Source organism: Paracoccidioides brasiliensis, assembly GCF_000150735.1.
Source record: "Paracoccidioides brasiliensis Pb18 unplaced genomic scaffold supercont2.8, whole genome shotgun sequence".
Lineage (NCBI taxonomy): Eukaryota > Fungi > Ascomycota > Eurotiomycetes > Onygenales > Ajellomycetaceae > Paracoccidioides > Paracoccidioides brasiliensis.
This window is the reverse complement of record NW_011371365.1, coordinates 514722-532259: the sequence shown is the minus strand read 5'-3', so window position 1 is coordinate 532259 and position 17538 is coordinate 514722. Positions and strand designations below refer to the sequence as shown.

At 46.0% G+C, this 17538-nt stretch overlaps 2 protein-coding genes across 2 annotated transcripts; one reads left to right on the top strand and one right to left on the bottom strand.

Moving 5' to 3' along the window:
- Positions 1-156: 156 nt before the first annotated feature.
- PADG_06343 (uncharacterized protein) lies at positions 157-3071 on the bottom strand (the record flags this gene model as incomplete). The annotated part of the gene is made up of 4 exons (XM_010763556.1): positions 157-1531; positions 1588-1944; positions 2008-2597; positions 2661-3071. 4 exons carry the CDS (start codon positions 3069-3071, stop codon positions 157-159), a joined length of 2733 nt encoding a protein of 910 aa, XP_010761858.1.
- A 5908-nt stretch (positions 3072-8979) lies between these two features.
- Positions 8980-15221, top strand: PADG_06339 (DNA topoisomerase 2; the record flags this gene model as incomplete). Its single annotated transcript, XM_010763396.1, has 6 exons — positions 8980-9522; positions 9595-9960; positions 10068-10355; positions 10444-13125; positions 13193-13471; positions 13530-15221. 6 exons carry the CDS (start codon positions 8980-8982, stop codon positions 15219-15221), a joined length of 5850 nt encoding a protein of 1949 aa, XP_010761698.1.
- Positions 15222-17538: the final 2317 nt, after the last annotated feature.

Here is a 17538-nt window from a genome sequence, read left to right as displayed (position 1 = left end):
AAAAAGAAAATCTTTAAATGCTGGACGGTATCAGCTTCGGAATTTCGGCAACTCGCAAAAACCGCTCAAACCAACCGAGCGATAACAAAGAAATTTATATCTACCCCACAGCAAAGGATAGGCTCAAGAAGGTCTACTGATGCAATCGACATCCAACTAACGCAATTCAGAGGCAGTAGAAGGGGTTCGTTTCGTCCATCCGCTGAAAAACCCCCCCGCACCAGCAGACAAGGTTGGTGTTTTAGGAGGTTCTGTGGGATATCTTGAAATCGTTCCGGATAGGATAGGCGTGTTAAGTGTAAGGCTGCGACTCAACCCTATAGGGCCTGATCTGTTGGGTGAGCTGTCTGCCGAGCGGCTGATCAGCTTCCTCAACGAGTCCAGTTTTGCTTTCACCTCTTCGAGTTCTTGTCGAGCAACTGCCTCAGAAGTTTTGGCATTAACAAGTTCAAGAACAAGATCGTCGTCAGGAGAAACCTGAGAATTTTCGGCAAACGTTAGTACCCCTGCCTCAAGGCTACTTGTTCGTTTCGAAAATGTAGAGTTGATCGAACCAGTTCCACAAAGTTTGAATTCGCGAAGGCCGGTCAAATTTCGATCCACTGTTCCGTTTGAACCTTGGGTTTCTTGAGGGATATCTGATCGCGCGTTTCTCCTCACGCGTAATTCCTGAATGGTTTTCTCAAGCCGTTGCTTGTCTTTAGACGCATCTTGTAGTCGGGACCTTGCTTCTTTAAGCTCCTCTTGCATGTGAGAATACTTCTTATTCTGTTCGTCAATGAGTCTGCTCAGATCGTGACATCTCGAAGACTCAACGCCGTGCTTCTCCTTCCACATAACCACCTCTTCACGCAGTTGGTGTTTAGTTTGGTGAATTGAGACATGGCGGGATTCTCTTGGAGAAAAACGACTGGTGGCCTTGGCGATTAGGTCTGCATGTTGCTCGGCGCTTGGATGTTCTTTCAGGCATTCAAGCATTAGTCTAGCTGTTTGCTGATCTTCCTCCTGCTCCTCCCTTTCTTTTTGTAATTCTTTCGCCAAGGCTGCGTGTTCTCGTTGCATGTCGGTCAAAGCTATAAGTAAGTCCTCGATTTGGGTGTGTAGGTCCCTCTCCGGATTCGAAGTTCCTGTCACTTTCGTGGTACGTTTCGTCGAATCAACAGCGGAAGCAGGGCCTGACGAAGGCTCAGTCGGGGCAGTGCTAGCATCGGATGTTGATTCAAAGGAATTTAATGTGGAGGCCATACTTTGTTTGGATGGGGTACGTCGTACAATACTGGAGGAGCGTGAAACCAACGCGGGAGCGTTGGGATTTAGTGTAAGGGGCCTAGTCGAGTTAAAGGAAGCAGATCCCGCCCAGAGTCGACCCAAGAACCTTGAAGCAACAGCCTGCATCTGAGGGAAGTAGACACTGGTTGAGGTACCTTGTGATTCCCTATAACTGGTTTCAAGTTCTTTAAGGCTCTCCCGTGTGACAAGGGAGGTCAAAGATACAAAATCCTGAACAAGAGTATCCGCATTGCATCCATATCTATTGAGAGGAATTAGAATGGAGTCATCATGCTCAGGAACAGATTAAACACTCACGTATCCCATATGTTTCTTGCGAGTAACAGTTGCATAACATCCTCAAATTCTTCGCATGCCAAGAGCTTTTTCTGGTTTCGCTGCATGAGCGAAAGCGCGACACGCATCAAGGTTTCACAAGCCCCCTCCAAAAGCAAGACATCATAGATGCGAAGGAGCATTGGAAGTGGACATGTAACCGCGAAGAATGATAAAAACCATTGCGATACATAAACGGGCTCAATTTTCAGGGCTTCCAAATGAGCGTGGAGCTCCGGTAAATGTCGAGAAAGGAGGGTCTGGAACTGATATATCCGTAGGTGTAAGCCAGAGAGAGTTGGCAAGAAGCAAGACCTCAAATCGTAATGATCCATTAAGCTGTGGATGGAAGGATGGCATTAGTCAAGGTGAATACCAAGCAAAGGGAACAGGAGGACTTACCGCACAAGTACACAGAAAGCCTCGGCATCGCTCATGTGCATCAAAAGAGGCCCGACAACAAACCCCAGTCCCTGACAATATCCTATCTTGCTATCATAAAGGCTGAAACACTTCAATACTTTTCCCAGCATCTGTTGCCCCTCTCCATTCGGATCGCGAAACATATCCACATTAGGAAAACTTCTACCGATATCTTTGCCGATTAGGCCCTCGTAGGGACTGGTCTCCCCACTGAGTCTCTCAAACTCTTCTAAAAGTTCTGAATCCATAGCACCAGCAATGCTTGGCCAAACCACCCCTCTTAACGGTGGAGGTACGCCTGCTCTTATCTTGTTGGAAGTCAAAGTTGGCAGCCGCTGAGCTGTGTGAGTGTAATCGGCAACAAGTGCAGCCCAAAAGTCCAGATCAGTCATATGAGGGGTTGGGAGCTGAGAAAATCGTAGGGAAAACCTTGAGGGATCGTCAACGAGCTTTCTAAGTTGATGAATGGACGGCCGCCGGGAATCCTTTCGGATATGCGAGCCAGACTTGGGGTTTCCGACGAGTGCGTTATTCTCTTGTTCTAACCTCGCAAGAAGTAGCGCAGTAGACTATATCAGTCAGCACATCTCCTGTGAAATAATGCGGTTCAACTCTCCAATGTGTTAATTTACCTCATCACCGGTCTCACTCTTTGACTCCAATTCCTCTGTTTTCTCCAACTCTCCCCAATCCACGCAATCACTTCCTTCTTGAGATTCCTGTCCGTTGCTTCCTCTACTGCATATGGATCTTGCAGAAGAAGAAGAAAAAGAAGTTGAGCTCCCTGATCGGCTCTTCGATTGCCGTCCGGGAGTGTTTTCATTTTCTCCAGCTGTGTATTCTCCCCCACTAATATCCCGGGGGCTCTCGACAATTTGAGAACCAGATATATTGGAGGCACTACTAATGGAATCAGGAGCTTTAGGGATGTATGGGGTGTCCGAAAGAGGAACCGTAACCATCGAATCCGTCGGTTGCGGTTCACGGCTGACGGAGTCAAAGGAAGACCGAGCGTCAATAGGCGAATCTGGTGACGGATCCATGGTGAATGTGTGAACGAATGGGGTTTCTGCGGCGGGTGGGTAAAAATTGAACGCTAAAGAAGTTGCATTTCAGTGCAATATCAAGGGACGAGATACGCCTTTAGGCCGTGCAACGAGACCCAGACGTTGATTTGACAAGTCGCGGGAACCAGGCGGGTTCGAAACAAGACTAGAATTCCTGGCAAAACAAGTGAGCCCAACCAAATGAGTGCATAAGTTGCAATGCAGTCGCCGGCGACAATTGCAAGACCAAGAGAGGGTAAGCGACCAAAAAATCGCAGCGGTGCTAGAGAATCTATGCGGCACTATTTTATAGGTACCAATGGCATAATGAGAGGCAGGGAGAGAATTGGGATGTTTGTTGCAGACGGAGGTGAGCGACTGGTTATAAGCTGGTAACTAAGGGGGAGGCTTCGGCAGAATGCCGTAAGCGGTTAGTCAGCGAGGAGGAACTTCCACCAACACTAGTACCTAAACAGGCTTTAGCGCGGCCGCTAATGCAGGGCTAATTTAAGATTTTCCGAAGCAGGAAAAACATCAACCTTCAACAGCTTCAACAACATGAACTTGAACTTGAAACCAGAGCAACAGCTTTCGGGAATGTCCAAGTTTTCTTTAAAATGGGAAACACATTAAATGTGGACAAACGGAATTAAAACTCTCCTTCCGCGGGTCGACCAGCTCGAGAGTTCTCAATGGATATATTTACTAAACAATCTGGGTGGGGTCACCGGAGGAAAGTTTGCATATACATGGACAGAACAAGCAGTATGTTGTTCAGATTTAAGGCTTTGTTTGGATGCTTTCTTTCTTGCCAACTATCTGGATATAATAAGAGGAGAAATGCGATCTCGACCAATGTACCCACCCATTGTTGTTGTGGTTGTTGGCACGACGACCACACCTACTACTACACTTGGTGGTCATGAGCAGTTGTTGGCCATGGTCTTTCATATGACAGCCCGGCACATCTCTTACCAGTCCTGAAGGTATCCATGGAGATACGAACCGAAACAGACAACATATGCACCTCAAAGGAAACGATTTAGGTGTCGCATAAAGGCAGCATTTAATCCTGTTCATCCATGCATCACACTCGTGACTATTCAGCATGCGAGGTCCAAGTCCTGTCGTCTAGCTAAAGCCTAAAGAGTCTTTACCCTCAAGTGCGACCTCTACTCAAGGTTTGTATATTTTCTAACGACTTCCACGCTTTGTAGCTCAACATATATTGCCAACAATAGAGCCGCCCAAAGATCAGACGAATGTCTGTCTGTTGGAGCTCGCTTCGAGGGCTGGCGACCCTTTCAAGGCTGTCAGACGGAGTGGATGACCAGAGAGCTCTGAGACGCGTTTTGAGTTCAAAACACTGCAAGACCTTACATTTGATTCCTTTGCCTTGCAAGCGGATTAAAGTTAACGAGGGTTGAACATGTCATTTGCAGAGATGTCACGATCTGTGCTCACCAAGTTTGTCAGAATGCCCAAGAAGAGTATTCAATGTAGCCGTAGGCTCAGGCTACCTGCCAGGTGTGTGGGTGGAGTTGTTTTTCACTTAGTTGCTAAGCTTGCGGTATTTCACTAGTAATTGTGATGATAAATTCCCGAAAATGATTTGTTCACTTGGATGACTCAAAAGTGTATTCACAGCCTTCATTTCTCAGTGACTGAAAACACGAAACCTCTGCTGGGTTTCTTTACATGCGGTTTTCATGCTATCCGTTTCAATCAACTTTTCCTCCAAGACTAACGAGCGACATCAGGCACTTCAAATACGGCATAAAGAAATGTTCAGTGTTCTCTCTCTAGAATTCCACCGCCTAACATAAAGCCATTCCAACTTCCCCTATATCACATGGAATCGCTCCCATGCATCCTAGTGCGGCTTTTCCACGGTTGGTAATCAGGAGAATTGCCAAACTAGACAGAACACCAGCAACTGCCTGAGGAATAGAAGCAGTTCGGACGTGGGTCGCAGCAGTAATAACCAGCGCACACTCCTTCGCACCAATAGCAAGCTAACCAGACCGAAGAAAGAGATGTCAGTTCCACGCAATCCTCGTTGAATGTAAACGTGAGAGGGGGTGCGAGGGAGGAGGGAGCTACGACCAAAAAAAAAAAAAAAAAAAAAAAAAATTATTGCAACACATACCATCAGCGAGGACGTCGCCTGTGCCTTTGGTGGCTGGGGATGTATCTAGCGCATTTGCTGTTGTGAATAAAACACGTTATCCGAATGAAATGCTGCACGGGGAGTTTTGATTCTGCCGGGGCTTACCGGCATTCTTTTTCTCCAACTCAGGAGCCCCGAAGATAGGGGTAAGGCCTGAGATGAGACAGATGAGAAAGAGATTGAGCTTCATTTTTTCTTCTTGCTTTATTGGAGTGGATGTTTCTTTTGGACTCAGGTAAGCTTTGGTCTTAGATGGGATGGCTCTTCAGCGGGAATAATGATGATACGAATATAAATGAGGATGCTGCAAATGGATTACACTCCCCTTTTATACCTCATTCATGGAGCTCCAATCGATTAGGTTTCTATTAGACACCACCTCTCTCAGAAAATGTCTTCCATTGTGTAGCAGTATGTTTCTCTAAATGGATCATGAAACATTCAACACGAGGTCCCAAAAAATCTCCAGCAGCCCGTTATCTTGAGTGATCTGCAGTCATGGAATGTGGGGAAACATCCTCGTCCAATTTTCCGAATCGAGGCATATTTTTATCAAGGCTCGTCGTGGGTATCCTCTTTCCTGTTCGTTGTTCCATGCTGCACAGTGAATGCTTCCTTGCACAAATACGGGGTTGAGTGAAAATCCCAGTGTGGCATCTCGCTCCCTCAGGTGGGGCCACCACGAATTTGATACATTTCTTCCACCTAACTAACATGAAATGGCATGATTCGTGGAAAAGTTTCATTTATGGACTGCTTCCCCTCACACCCTCCAAACACAAATGAATGTGCGGGAAGAGACTTCCTAACTTTGAACTGAAGGAAAAATTATTTTATCTTTTGAGGGCGTATAAAGTTGGGACAAGCTATGTTAGACAAGAAAAAAATTAGCACAGCTAAATATCTCAGGAGTCGAGGCACATGTGAGCAAGATGCAACCAACCCTCTCCGCCTGCTGCTCCCTTCACTCAGATGCTTTGGGTGAACCTCTCCGTTTATTGGATGGCCAACTGTGCTGTGAACCGGTTGAGTAGCGTTCAAGGCGCTCGAGGGGTTGGTGCGACGCTCTGGATAAATCCGCCCAGGTCTGCGGGGGGGAAGTGGGAATATTCCACCCGTAAAGCTCTCAAGGCTAGGTTAGCGGTGCATATTCTTCAGCCCCGATTGACCAGGCTGCAAGTCTGCCAACGTTGCATGCTTCCAGAACAAACGGTGTTGCCATATGCTTTATTTCATAGAGCTGTTGTTAATGAGGCCGAATTAACAAGCCAAGAATTCTAACATATGCAGGAACTATTAATTGGCTACCAGTCTCAGCCAAGGAGATCCAAACACGGTATTGGCAACCAGCACACCCACCGCTTCTTATTTAAACTATTACCAGATCAAATGGAACGACGATCAAAATAGTTTGGTTGGTGGACTCGGAGCCCTGGGCTAGTTTATACGAGTATTGTGTTTGTGTGTACTTATATGATTTGCGGAGCTGCGCCTCTAACCACGAGACCCTATCAAAATTTGCCATTTCTTTTTGCAAAACATGTTGGTAGGAAAACAAAGGATGACTATCCCTCATTCTCTCTTCTTTTTTTTTTTTTTTTTTTTTTTTTTTTTTTTTTTACACTATCACTAGCAGTCCTTTATTGGATTGCGAAATTCTATTTCGACTGTCGAGCCACGATTTATGAGCAGCTTGTTAGATTGTTGCGATTTCAATGATGACGAAGTCCTAGGTGTTTTATGCGGAACGATTTACGATGTGGGGATGGCTTGATGGCTTGATGGCTTGTCGATCCTAGTTTCTAGTTCCAGTTACCACTTAAATGGCTTCTGTTGACCCATGGTTACGCCCTACATGCCGCGTGGAAGACCCAAACATGAGATATACAGATCGACAAACGAACAACGACGGAAGGAAAATTGGACTGTGGAAAATGGCCCCAAACGGCTAAAACAAGGAGAACCTTGAAGAACAGCAGTCGAGGGGGGGGATACGTCTCATGGACCGGAAGAAAATCAAGGTTGGAGTTGGTAGAGTGTATTTACTAGGTATGCCTTGAAACGAGAGGACGGGCCACTTCAAAACGACGGCTACGTGAAGCTGAGACCCATTAATTGATATTGATTTTGTATGGCTGAATAATTAACAGTCCGATGAGCCGGAAATTTCATCCAGATATAGAGACTTTACCGCAACGTGTGAATCCAGCCTCTGCGTCACCATTAAATAGCCCCCTAATCCACGTCATACTTTCTCCAAACAAAACCACAACGTTGCCGGAAAAATGGCCCGGATGATTGCGGACTCTTGCTCTCAGGAGAAATGTTGCTGGTTGTGAATATCTCATATTCTAAATTTCACATTTTCCCAAAGCATCTGGAGAATTCATGTGATGGCCCTAGAACTGCAAGGTGGTATATATCACTCCACCAAAGGGGCCGATGAGAGCAAAATAATTTTAGGGAAAAATTAGAAATTGTATGAATGCATTTTGATCCAACCCACAGCTCTCAATCGAGGAAACTTCGGACTCCATTGATGCGTAGGTACGTCTCTGGCGTTTGAGGATATCTCCAAACTATCCATACGGAATCATTAATGAGTCCGAAGGGGTGCGTGGGCAACATCAAACGTACGAATTGAGCAACTGGACGGGAAGTCCAGTGCCAATGGCATTCATTTGAGAGGGAAAGGGAGGGAGCAATAAAGAAAAAAAAAATAAAAATAAAAATAAACGTCAACGTCAACCGTCAATATCGCCTCCAGGAAATGTAAAGATGTGAAATCGAATCCAACGGGGTATTTAGTATGTATGACCTTAGATAGGATCAGCAGGTCCAACGTGGTTCCACCAAAGGATCGACGACACAATGGCCTAGGGTAGCGCAATAGCAGTAAAGTTTGTCTGGAACAGGCTATATATCGGCCGTACAGGTGAGATGGAGGGGGGGGGGGGGGCAGTTCACGTGCGTATATAGATTTCCGGTAGGTCAATGGAATCTTGGAACTACCAGTCTTAGGTAATAGATGCTGCACGAAAGATTGCCCTGGGTTACGGGGAGGAAAGGAAAAAGGAGGGAGTGGGTATTTGGTTATAGAAGCTCAACAGCTTGTGTTGATATGAAAGAACAACACCTCGAAACCATCATAAGAAGCCGAGTCAGTTACCGAACAAAAACACCACAATTGCATAAGTAGGAGCATATCCTCGCAAAGACTTGGTGAAAGGCATTATCATTCTCAAACACAGTAGTGTCAGATGTTTAATCCTAGAGAAACACTGTGTGATTCAAAGAGCATGAAGGCTGCTGATGTAGGAGAGGCCAGCTCAAAATTGTTGGGCTATCTGTTTCGAAATGCTTGAAGATTGAGTGAGTGAACAACGACGGTTAATGAAAGCTGTGACATGCAGTCTCTTCTTACCATGGAAGATAGTATACAAAAGGAAGCATACATTTAAGTCCAGACTTAGAATGATTCTATACACAATTCCGCTGCAACGGCTGAGCATATCTCTCCTGGGGGGGAAATATGAAGAAAGCTATGCTTGTCTCTGGCGCTCTCTGAATGAATGACTATTCCGTCTGTATAGTCTCAACTTCGACAACAAAATGGATCTGAACAAAACAAAGTGATGGGGAGGAAAGCAAAAAGAGGCAAAGGAGAAGAAACCAGAAAGTCATCCGATTTACCTGGAACTGTGTATTATATTCATTCATTCATGGCTTATTACGATGTTTGTAGCCAAAGGGTTCGTTCGACCCGGACAAACCAAAGCGGCGTCGGGGCGCAACTGCCTGCCGCAGGGGAACAGGGAACACGCTAGTCTGAAAGCGGACTGGCTGTGTTGTTGTTTTGCCGCTTTGGGCAAGGACTCTGCTGAGTCAGCGCTTCAACTCTTGTTCCGGGTTTTCAACCACGCGCGACGCCCGGCAGATTATCCAACCAACAAATGCTCCCCCTTCCACTTGTCTCTTGTCTCTTGTCTCCTCTCTCTTCTGTCTTCTCTCTTCCCTCTTCTCTCCCCACGTCTCTTCCTGCAGCTTAGACACTCGTTTACGCAAGGAGAGATCATCCCTCTCTCCTGTTGTCAGACATTGAGTAATACCCTCGTTGGCTGTCGCTATCCGTTCGTTCATCTGCTCGTCTACGCGCTCTCTGAAGCCAAACCTGCCCGCGCCCTCGCCCCCCATCTCACTGCGGTGAGCATGGATTCTCCCTCGGACTCCGTCTTTGATGACGATGGCGCCAGCTCTGATTTTGTCCCTGAGGCTCCTGTACATCTATCCCTCTTCTCTTGACATGGTCAAAGGATGTAGTTGATGTAGCTGATGAACCCTCGCCCACAGAAACCAAAGGCAAAGGCTGTCAAAAAGACAGCTACTACCGCCAGCAAAACAAAAGCACCAGCTAAGAATACGACCAAGGCTTCTGCGAAACCGAAAGCTGCCCCAAAATCCGCAGCAGCAGCAGCATTCAAGAAGAAGGCCAAGGTGGACACGGAGGATGAATTTTCTGAGATCGATAGATCCGCCACACTAGATGATGCATCAGTCCTCTCAGCCACCCCCCCAAATGCTGCTGCTTCAAATAAGGGAAAGAAGGCTTCAGGTTCCAAAAAGTCTGCCGCGAACCCTCTCTCAAATGTAGAAAATGAATCATTCAGAACGGATGGTGTCGCTGCGCCAACAGATAGCAGCGAGAGGTACCAGAAAGTAAGTGATGCATGCTATATATATATATATATATATATATATATATACACATCACTTTCCCAAAAGTTGGAGGATTGGATTCTGCTGACCGCTCGAAATCTGTACAGCTCACCCAACTAGAACACATCATCAAACGTCCAGACACCTACATCGGATCCATCGAGCGCTCTACCAGTCAAATGTGGGTATACAACTCGGAATCTGAAGCAATGGAGTACAGAGAGGTCTCCTACGTCCCTGGTCTCTACAAAATATTTGACGAGATCCTTGTCAATGCCGCCGACAACAAGCACAATGACAAAAACATGGACGAAATCCGAGTCACTCTAAACAGGGAATCAGGTGAAATAAGTGTCTGGAATAATGGTCGTGGTATTCCAATCGAGATACACGCGGTACGCCTACTCTTCCTTAGCCATGCCTTGCAATACACGTCTAACCAATCCAACCCCCCCCAAAACAATGCGCTAACAAAATAGTTAGAAAGAGAAACTCTACATTCCCGAACTGATCTTTGGCCACCTTCTCACCTCGTCCAACTACAATGACATGCAGCAAAAGGTAACTGGTGGGCGAAACGGCTACGGTGCGAAACTCTGTAATATCTTCAGCACGGAGTTTACCATCGAAACAGCGGACTCGAGGCAAAACAAGAAATACAAGCAAACTTGGACGAATAACATGTCCAAGATGGGCAAGGCAAAGATTACTGATTGCAAGGGTCAAGATTACACCAAGGTCACATTCACGCCAGACTTCAAAAAGTTTGGAATGGAGGGAGTCGATGATGACTTCGAGGCCCTGGTAAAGCGAAGAGTTTATGACATGGCAGGAACTTGTAAGGTCATTGTGAAACTTAACGGGTCTCGTATTCCCGTCCGCAATTTCAAACAGTACATGGCCATGTATACCAACGCCATCAAAAAGGAGCGGGGCGAGGAGGCCGCCAAGGACAAAACTGAAATCCTCCTTGACAATCCCGACCCTCGCTGGGAAGTTGGCTTTGCCGTATCCGATGGCTCGTTTCAGCAGGTGTCCTTTGTCAACTCCATTGCGACAACATCGGGTGGCTCTCATGTCAATGCAGTCGCCGACCAGATATGTAACAGACTTGCCGAAACAGTGAAGAAGAGGAACAAGACTGGCGCAAGCCTCAAACCCGCCCAAATCCGGAATCACATATTCGTGTTTGTCAATTCTCAGATTGTCAATCCTGCATTTACCTCACAAACCAAGGAACAGTTGACAACGAAGCCGAGCCAATTTGGAAGCAAGATCGTGCTGTCAGAGGAATTTCTCAAAAAGGTCATCAAAACCCAAGTTATGGAAAATATTATGCATTTCGCTGAGAAGAAAGCGGATCAAATCCTTAAGAAGTCGGACGGCAATCGACGATCACGCATGAACAATCCAAAACTTACCGATGCTAACAAAGCTGGAACTAAAGAGGGCCACCACTGTACTCTCATTCTTACTGAGGGAGATTCCGCAAAGGGATTGGCTATGGCCGGTCGAGCAATAGTTGGACCTGATCTATTTGGCGTGTTCCCCCTTCGAGGAAAGATGCTCAACGTCCGGGACGCCTCTGTCGATCAGATATCCAAAAATGCGGAAATCCAGAACATCAAAAACTTCCTTGGACTACAGCACAAAAAGGAGTACACTGACACGAAGGGCCTCCGCTATGGGCATCTTATGATCATGACTGATCAAGATCATGACGGTAGCCATATCAAGGGTTTATTAATCAACTTCCTTCAGGTGGCATTTCCAAGCTTGCTTAAAATCCCACAGTTCTTGATCGAATTTATCACCCCTATCGTAAAAGTGTGGAAAGGAGATCCCAAAAATCCAATCATCTCCAAATCTTTCTTTACAATGCAAGAGTATGAGACATGGAAGGAGATTCATGGCCACGATCGCCGGTGGGAGAAGAAGTACTACAAGGGTCTGGGTACCAGTACGACAGAAGATGCTGAGATCTATTTCCAAGACTTGGATAAGCATCTCAAACAATTCCATGTCATGCAGGACAATGAGGCGCAACTTATAGACCTCGCATTTTCCAAAAAGAAAGCTGATGAACGCAAAGAGTGGCTCCGTCAGTTTAAACCGGGCACTTTTCTTGACCATACGACGGAAGAGATCACCTACACCGATTTTATTAATAAGGAATTGATTCTATTCAGTATGGCTGACAACATACGATCCATACCTTCTGTTGTTGACGGCTTGAAGCCCGGTCAACGGAAAGTGTTATATACCTGTTTCAAACGCAACGTCAGAAAGGATATCAAAGTTGTTGAACTTGCCGGATATGTTTCTGGAATGACTGCCTATCAACATGGAGATGTCTCACTGCAACAAACCATCGTGGGCCTTGCTCAGACTTTTGTGGGATCAAACAATGTCAACTGCTTGGAGCCAAGTGGAAACTTCGGTAGCCGTCTACAAGGAGGATCTGACAGTGCAAGCGCACGTTATATATATACTCGACTTTCACCTTTCGCGAGACGGATATTCCATCCTGCGGACGAGCCTCTCTTGACATACAATGTTGACGACGGGCATACCATTGAGCCTGAGATTTATGTTCCAGTCGTTCCCTTGGTTTTGATTAACGGCGCCGACGGTATTGGAACGGGTTGGAGTACTTCCATCCCTAACTACAATCCAGAGGACATTGTCGCAAACTTGAAGTGTCTCATGGATGGGGAACCGCTTGTACCCATGCAACCTTGGTTCCGAGGTTTTACCGGCGAGGTCGTCTCACTTGGCGGGGAGCGATACAAATTCAGCGGAAGAATCTCACAAGTCGGCGAAAATGAAGTTGAAATCACCGAGCTGCCCATCCGGTGTTGGACTCAAGACTTCAAGGACAGACTTGAGGAAATCATCAAGGCAGAAAAGGTCCCCTCATTCATCAAGGATTACAAGGATTACAATACCCACACCAAGGTCCACTTTGTAATTCAGTTAGATGAGAAGCATGCCGCGAAAGCAATCGCTGAAGGTCTGGAGGAGAAGTTCAAGCTGTCCAAGACGATTGCCACTTCGAATTTGGTTGCTTTTGATCCAGAAGGTCGGATTACCAAATATGACTCACCTGAAGATATCCTAAGAGAGTTCTATTCTGTCAGAATTAAGTTTTATGAAAAACGAAAGGTATTTTATTAATATTCTTGAATGTTTACGCATAATTATTAGTTGAATTTTGTTAACACTACAATAGCAATATCAACTTTCGCAGTTGCAACGGGATCTCGACAAATTAAGCAACCAGGCTCGATTTATTCAGATGATCATCGACGGGAAACTTGTCATATCTAAGAAGCCCAAGGCAAAGCTCATCCAGGAGTTGAAAGAGAAGGGGTTCAAAGCCTTCTCCAAAATTTCAGATGCTGCCAAATCGGGTGAGACCGCCCCGGTTGTCGAAGAGGATGATAATGAAGAAAAGAGCGATAGCGACGATGCGGAACTTGGAGCTGATTCTTATGACTATTTGTTTGCGGTAAGTACATTTTGTTCTTCGTTAGCAGTGATTTTTGGTTGCTAACAAATGGAAATAGATGCCTCTGTGGTCCTTGACTCAGGAAAGAGTCGAAAAACTCCGTCGTCAGATTGGAGAGAAAGAAATAGAGGTTGACAACCTTATCAAATTGTCAAAGGAAGATATCTGGAGGAAAGACCTTGATGACTTTATCGCGGAGTGGAAATTCCAGCTCGAAGATGAAGGTCGTCGCCGAGCCAAGAGCGCTAAGAGTGTTCGTCGAGTGTCCTCGAAGCTCAAGACTGCTGTCAAAGGCCCTAAAAAACGCAAAGCTGCCCATGATGATGATAGCGATTTCGATCTTCCTAAAACGAAGAAATCATCCAAAGCGACGACGGTTAATCGCTCAAAGCCCCAAGGCAATCTTCTCAGCTATCTTAGTAAACCTGCTCCCAACCCTAAACCGGCCCAAGGCGTGGGTGCAGATGACGCGAGTGATTTGGATGAAGGAAAACCAGAAAGACCGCCACTCAGAAAGCCAAGAGCTGCCGCATCTAAAGCAGCGAGACTTGTTGAGCTCGATGGGTTGAGTGATTTCGATGAATTCGAACCAGAAGTAATGCCTGCTCAAAAATCCAGAGCAGCTTCACCAGCCCTCAAACCTGCCGACACTGTAAATGTTGATAAACCAGGCAAACTTAGCGATCTGGAGGTGGTGGCGCCTTCAAAGAAATCGGGTCCTCAAGCCTTGAAGCAGGAATGGTCAGTTTCAGATGAAAGCGATTTTGTTGAGCCAAAGCCTGCACCTTTGCCCGGAAAGAGGACTCCTAGGATAGCAGCTCCTCCGCCTAAGAAGGTACCGCTGAATGACAGGGATGATTCGGATGTGGAAATTATTTCGAGGACACCCCAACGTCAAGCAAAAGCAAATAGAAAACCCATTACGTTCGATGATTCGACTGGATCTGACAGTGATAACGACATCGACTTGCTGGGAGATGTTAGTCAAATGGTCAAAGGAATTGGTGGGACGGCTGACCCATTATCCGAGTCACGAACCCTCTTCTCTGAACTTTCGCGTCCCGGAACTAGTGCTGGATCCAAACCGACAACAAGAACTCCCAAAGCCGTTAATACCGACTTTGATCCTGATGAAACAGATTACTCTAAGTTGATTCCACAGAATTCACCCAGGAGGTCTCTTCTGGTGAAGCCGAAGGATTCAAAGCACTCCAATGATGAGGATGAAGACAATGAAGTGGAAGAAGTTGCCCTCTCTAAGCCAGTAACTTCAAAATCGATTGCTTCCAAAGCGAAAGCTGGTACCGCAAAGCCCGCTGCAAAGACAAACAAAGCATCTGCCAGCACAACACAGTCCAAAGGCAAAAAAGTTGCAGCCAAGCACACAGCAGCGCCAGCCAAGAAAACAGTTCTTTCCCCCGCAGCCAAGGCATATGCTGCGAAAAAGGCCAAAGCAAAGATGCTAGCTGGCGGGCTTTCCGATGACGATATCGATGCAATGGCCAATGACATCCTCGACTCTCCTACTGTCAGGAAGCACAACGATTCGGATGCTAGTGATGATTTGGTTGCTCCAGTGGCCAGTAGGAAAGCTAATCCGCCGGCTAGGGGAGGTCGTCCGGCTCGCCGGGCCGCGACGATGGCGAGGAAGCCTACGTATGTAATTGAGGATGATAGCAATGAGGATGAGGATGAGGATGAGGATGATTTTGATGACGGGTCGAGTGATGAATTTGCTGATATCGACTAATGCAGTTTCTTGGTGTTATTTTTTCGCCTGGGATCGGGTTGAGGTCTGTGAGTGATGGTTTTGGTGTATGTAGTCTTTGGGTGCGTGTATTTCTTTTACTTTTGGTATTAATTTTTATTATCCCCATCTTGTTTATTTTTTTATATGGTTCTGTTTCTTTTTAGTGTTTTTTATCTGCATGTTTTGTTTCTTGTCTGTAGGTTCTTTTTAATTATGATGCACGTTGTATTTACCAGTTTCGGGCCTATATTTTATGGATATTGGATCTTTATATTCTGGCATAAAATTGGATTGCAGCAATTGCTGGTTGCTATGTGGATGTAGATATGGTGGTGTACTGTGCATCCTGTCCTACATCCCCCGCAACCCTCTGCGTACATACTAGTTGCTTGTGGATAAGAAACTGTACTTTCGGCAACGCCCAACACGCCGGGACGAGAGGGGGAGTTACCGACAAGCGGGCGGCCACAGTTCCCCGGCCCTGGGAAAATGAAATGAGGTAAAATTAAGGGGGATGTAAGCTAAGATACCAAGAATTCTAAGGTCCTGTAGTTTTTACGTATGTAAGTAGCTTAGTTACTGTGGATAATTTGTATTGATTGGTGAGAATGGTCCAAACACCTTGGAATCTTGGACTGCATACTTTTTTCCCACATGGCTAACTAGTTAACTAGTTTAACACATTCAACATCATCAACATCATCAACATCAGATTCATCCACTTCAAATGATCATCTTCATCAGCAAGCTCAGCAACATTTGAGCTCTTCTTTTTACAAGTAACTATTCAGTGAATTCATTGTTCTAACTCCGGCAAACCTCTCAAACTGTGGTTTCAATTGATCCTGCGAGGTGAGTGTGTCCGCAACCACAAACAAGCATCATAATATGTCTCTTTCCTCTTACAATCCACACAGCAGCTATTTGCTTATTTACAATAAAGAAATATCTCTTTAAGTCTAAGGTCGTGGGAGGAAGCAAGTCATTCATTCAACGGCAGCTTTGGCCCATATCCCTACCAATATAATGACATTGTCAGAGCAGCTTCAAAGAAAACCAAGTCAATTCACCCCCCCTCCCAGTTTGCCGTTAGGGCTGGGTATAACTTTGAGACGAATCAATGACTTGCATTTACCTATGTGATCTTCTTGGCCCTTCTTCTCAGTGGTCATTATTGCAGCCATCTTAAGACGATGATCCGTACCTGAAGAACCACACGGGTAGCTGCATCAGCAACATGGATCGGGAAGAATTCTTCTACCGCCTTTCTCCAGGGGTTGCTGTGTTTGACTATTACCGTCTATCAGCGGGGAAAACATCGATCAGGCTGTCAGAGCATGTCTAACTGTTTGGCTTAGCTATTGTTCCAATGTCCGCGAGGAAAAGTTGTAAAAAAAAAAAAAAAAAAAAGGTATCTCTCGGTGGCTGCCTTGGGCAGTTGGCCATTACAATCCCACAATTGCTGTCAGGCAGGCGTTTATTAACGATATCCTTGACAGTACCACATCTTCCCGAGTCTTCAGAAATGATTCTGAGATTTTCTCTAACAAGCCATGGATGGCATATAGCTTCCCTGTGATACCATGTGTATTCCCCCCACATACGATGCCCAAACAAAATGACAGCTGCTCTCTGAGTGGATCCTTACGCACGCTTCTCGTTTATTCTCCGATACACTGGCCAATAATCTTTCTTCCTTTTCTCCCAGCTTTCCATTTTCTTTTTCTAGCGAGTCTGACTTGCCAGCGGCTTCCCGTAACACGAGCTGTACCAAATGTACTTTGCCGATATAATTCTCAACCTTTTCAGTTAGGTTAAACTTGCCTCTGAAATCCGGTCTAAACTAACTTCACAGGGCTTCCTGTGATGCTGGTTAAACTTCTTCATCCCTTCTGGCGGTGGGGTGTCTGAGTCGAGAAAATATCTGTCTGTGGCAACAAAATAGAGAATCAAATGAACACGGAGAGGAATGTTCGACAGGTAAAACATGGGGGAATGCAGGACCCTAATTCTAAGCTTCATGTCATTCCATGCTATATTCCTGACTGCTCTTTATTGTCTACTCCTCATGACCGTCCTTATCACTAGGGCATCCAATGCCTTTCTTTTGTGAATCACTGATAAAAGCCGGGGGATATCAGCAGGGCATCCATCCAGCGGTCCTGGAGCAGGTTTAAGGTCTCCATTGGCCATGGGAACAGGTGCCCGAAAAGCGCCCAGATTCTAGAGACCTGCGAAATACATGGGTGGCGCTCCTCACCCGTTTTGCGGGTAAATGCAGGATGTCAGTGAAACGGATTTGCCTCGATGGGGAGCG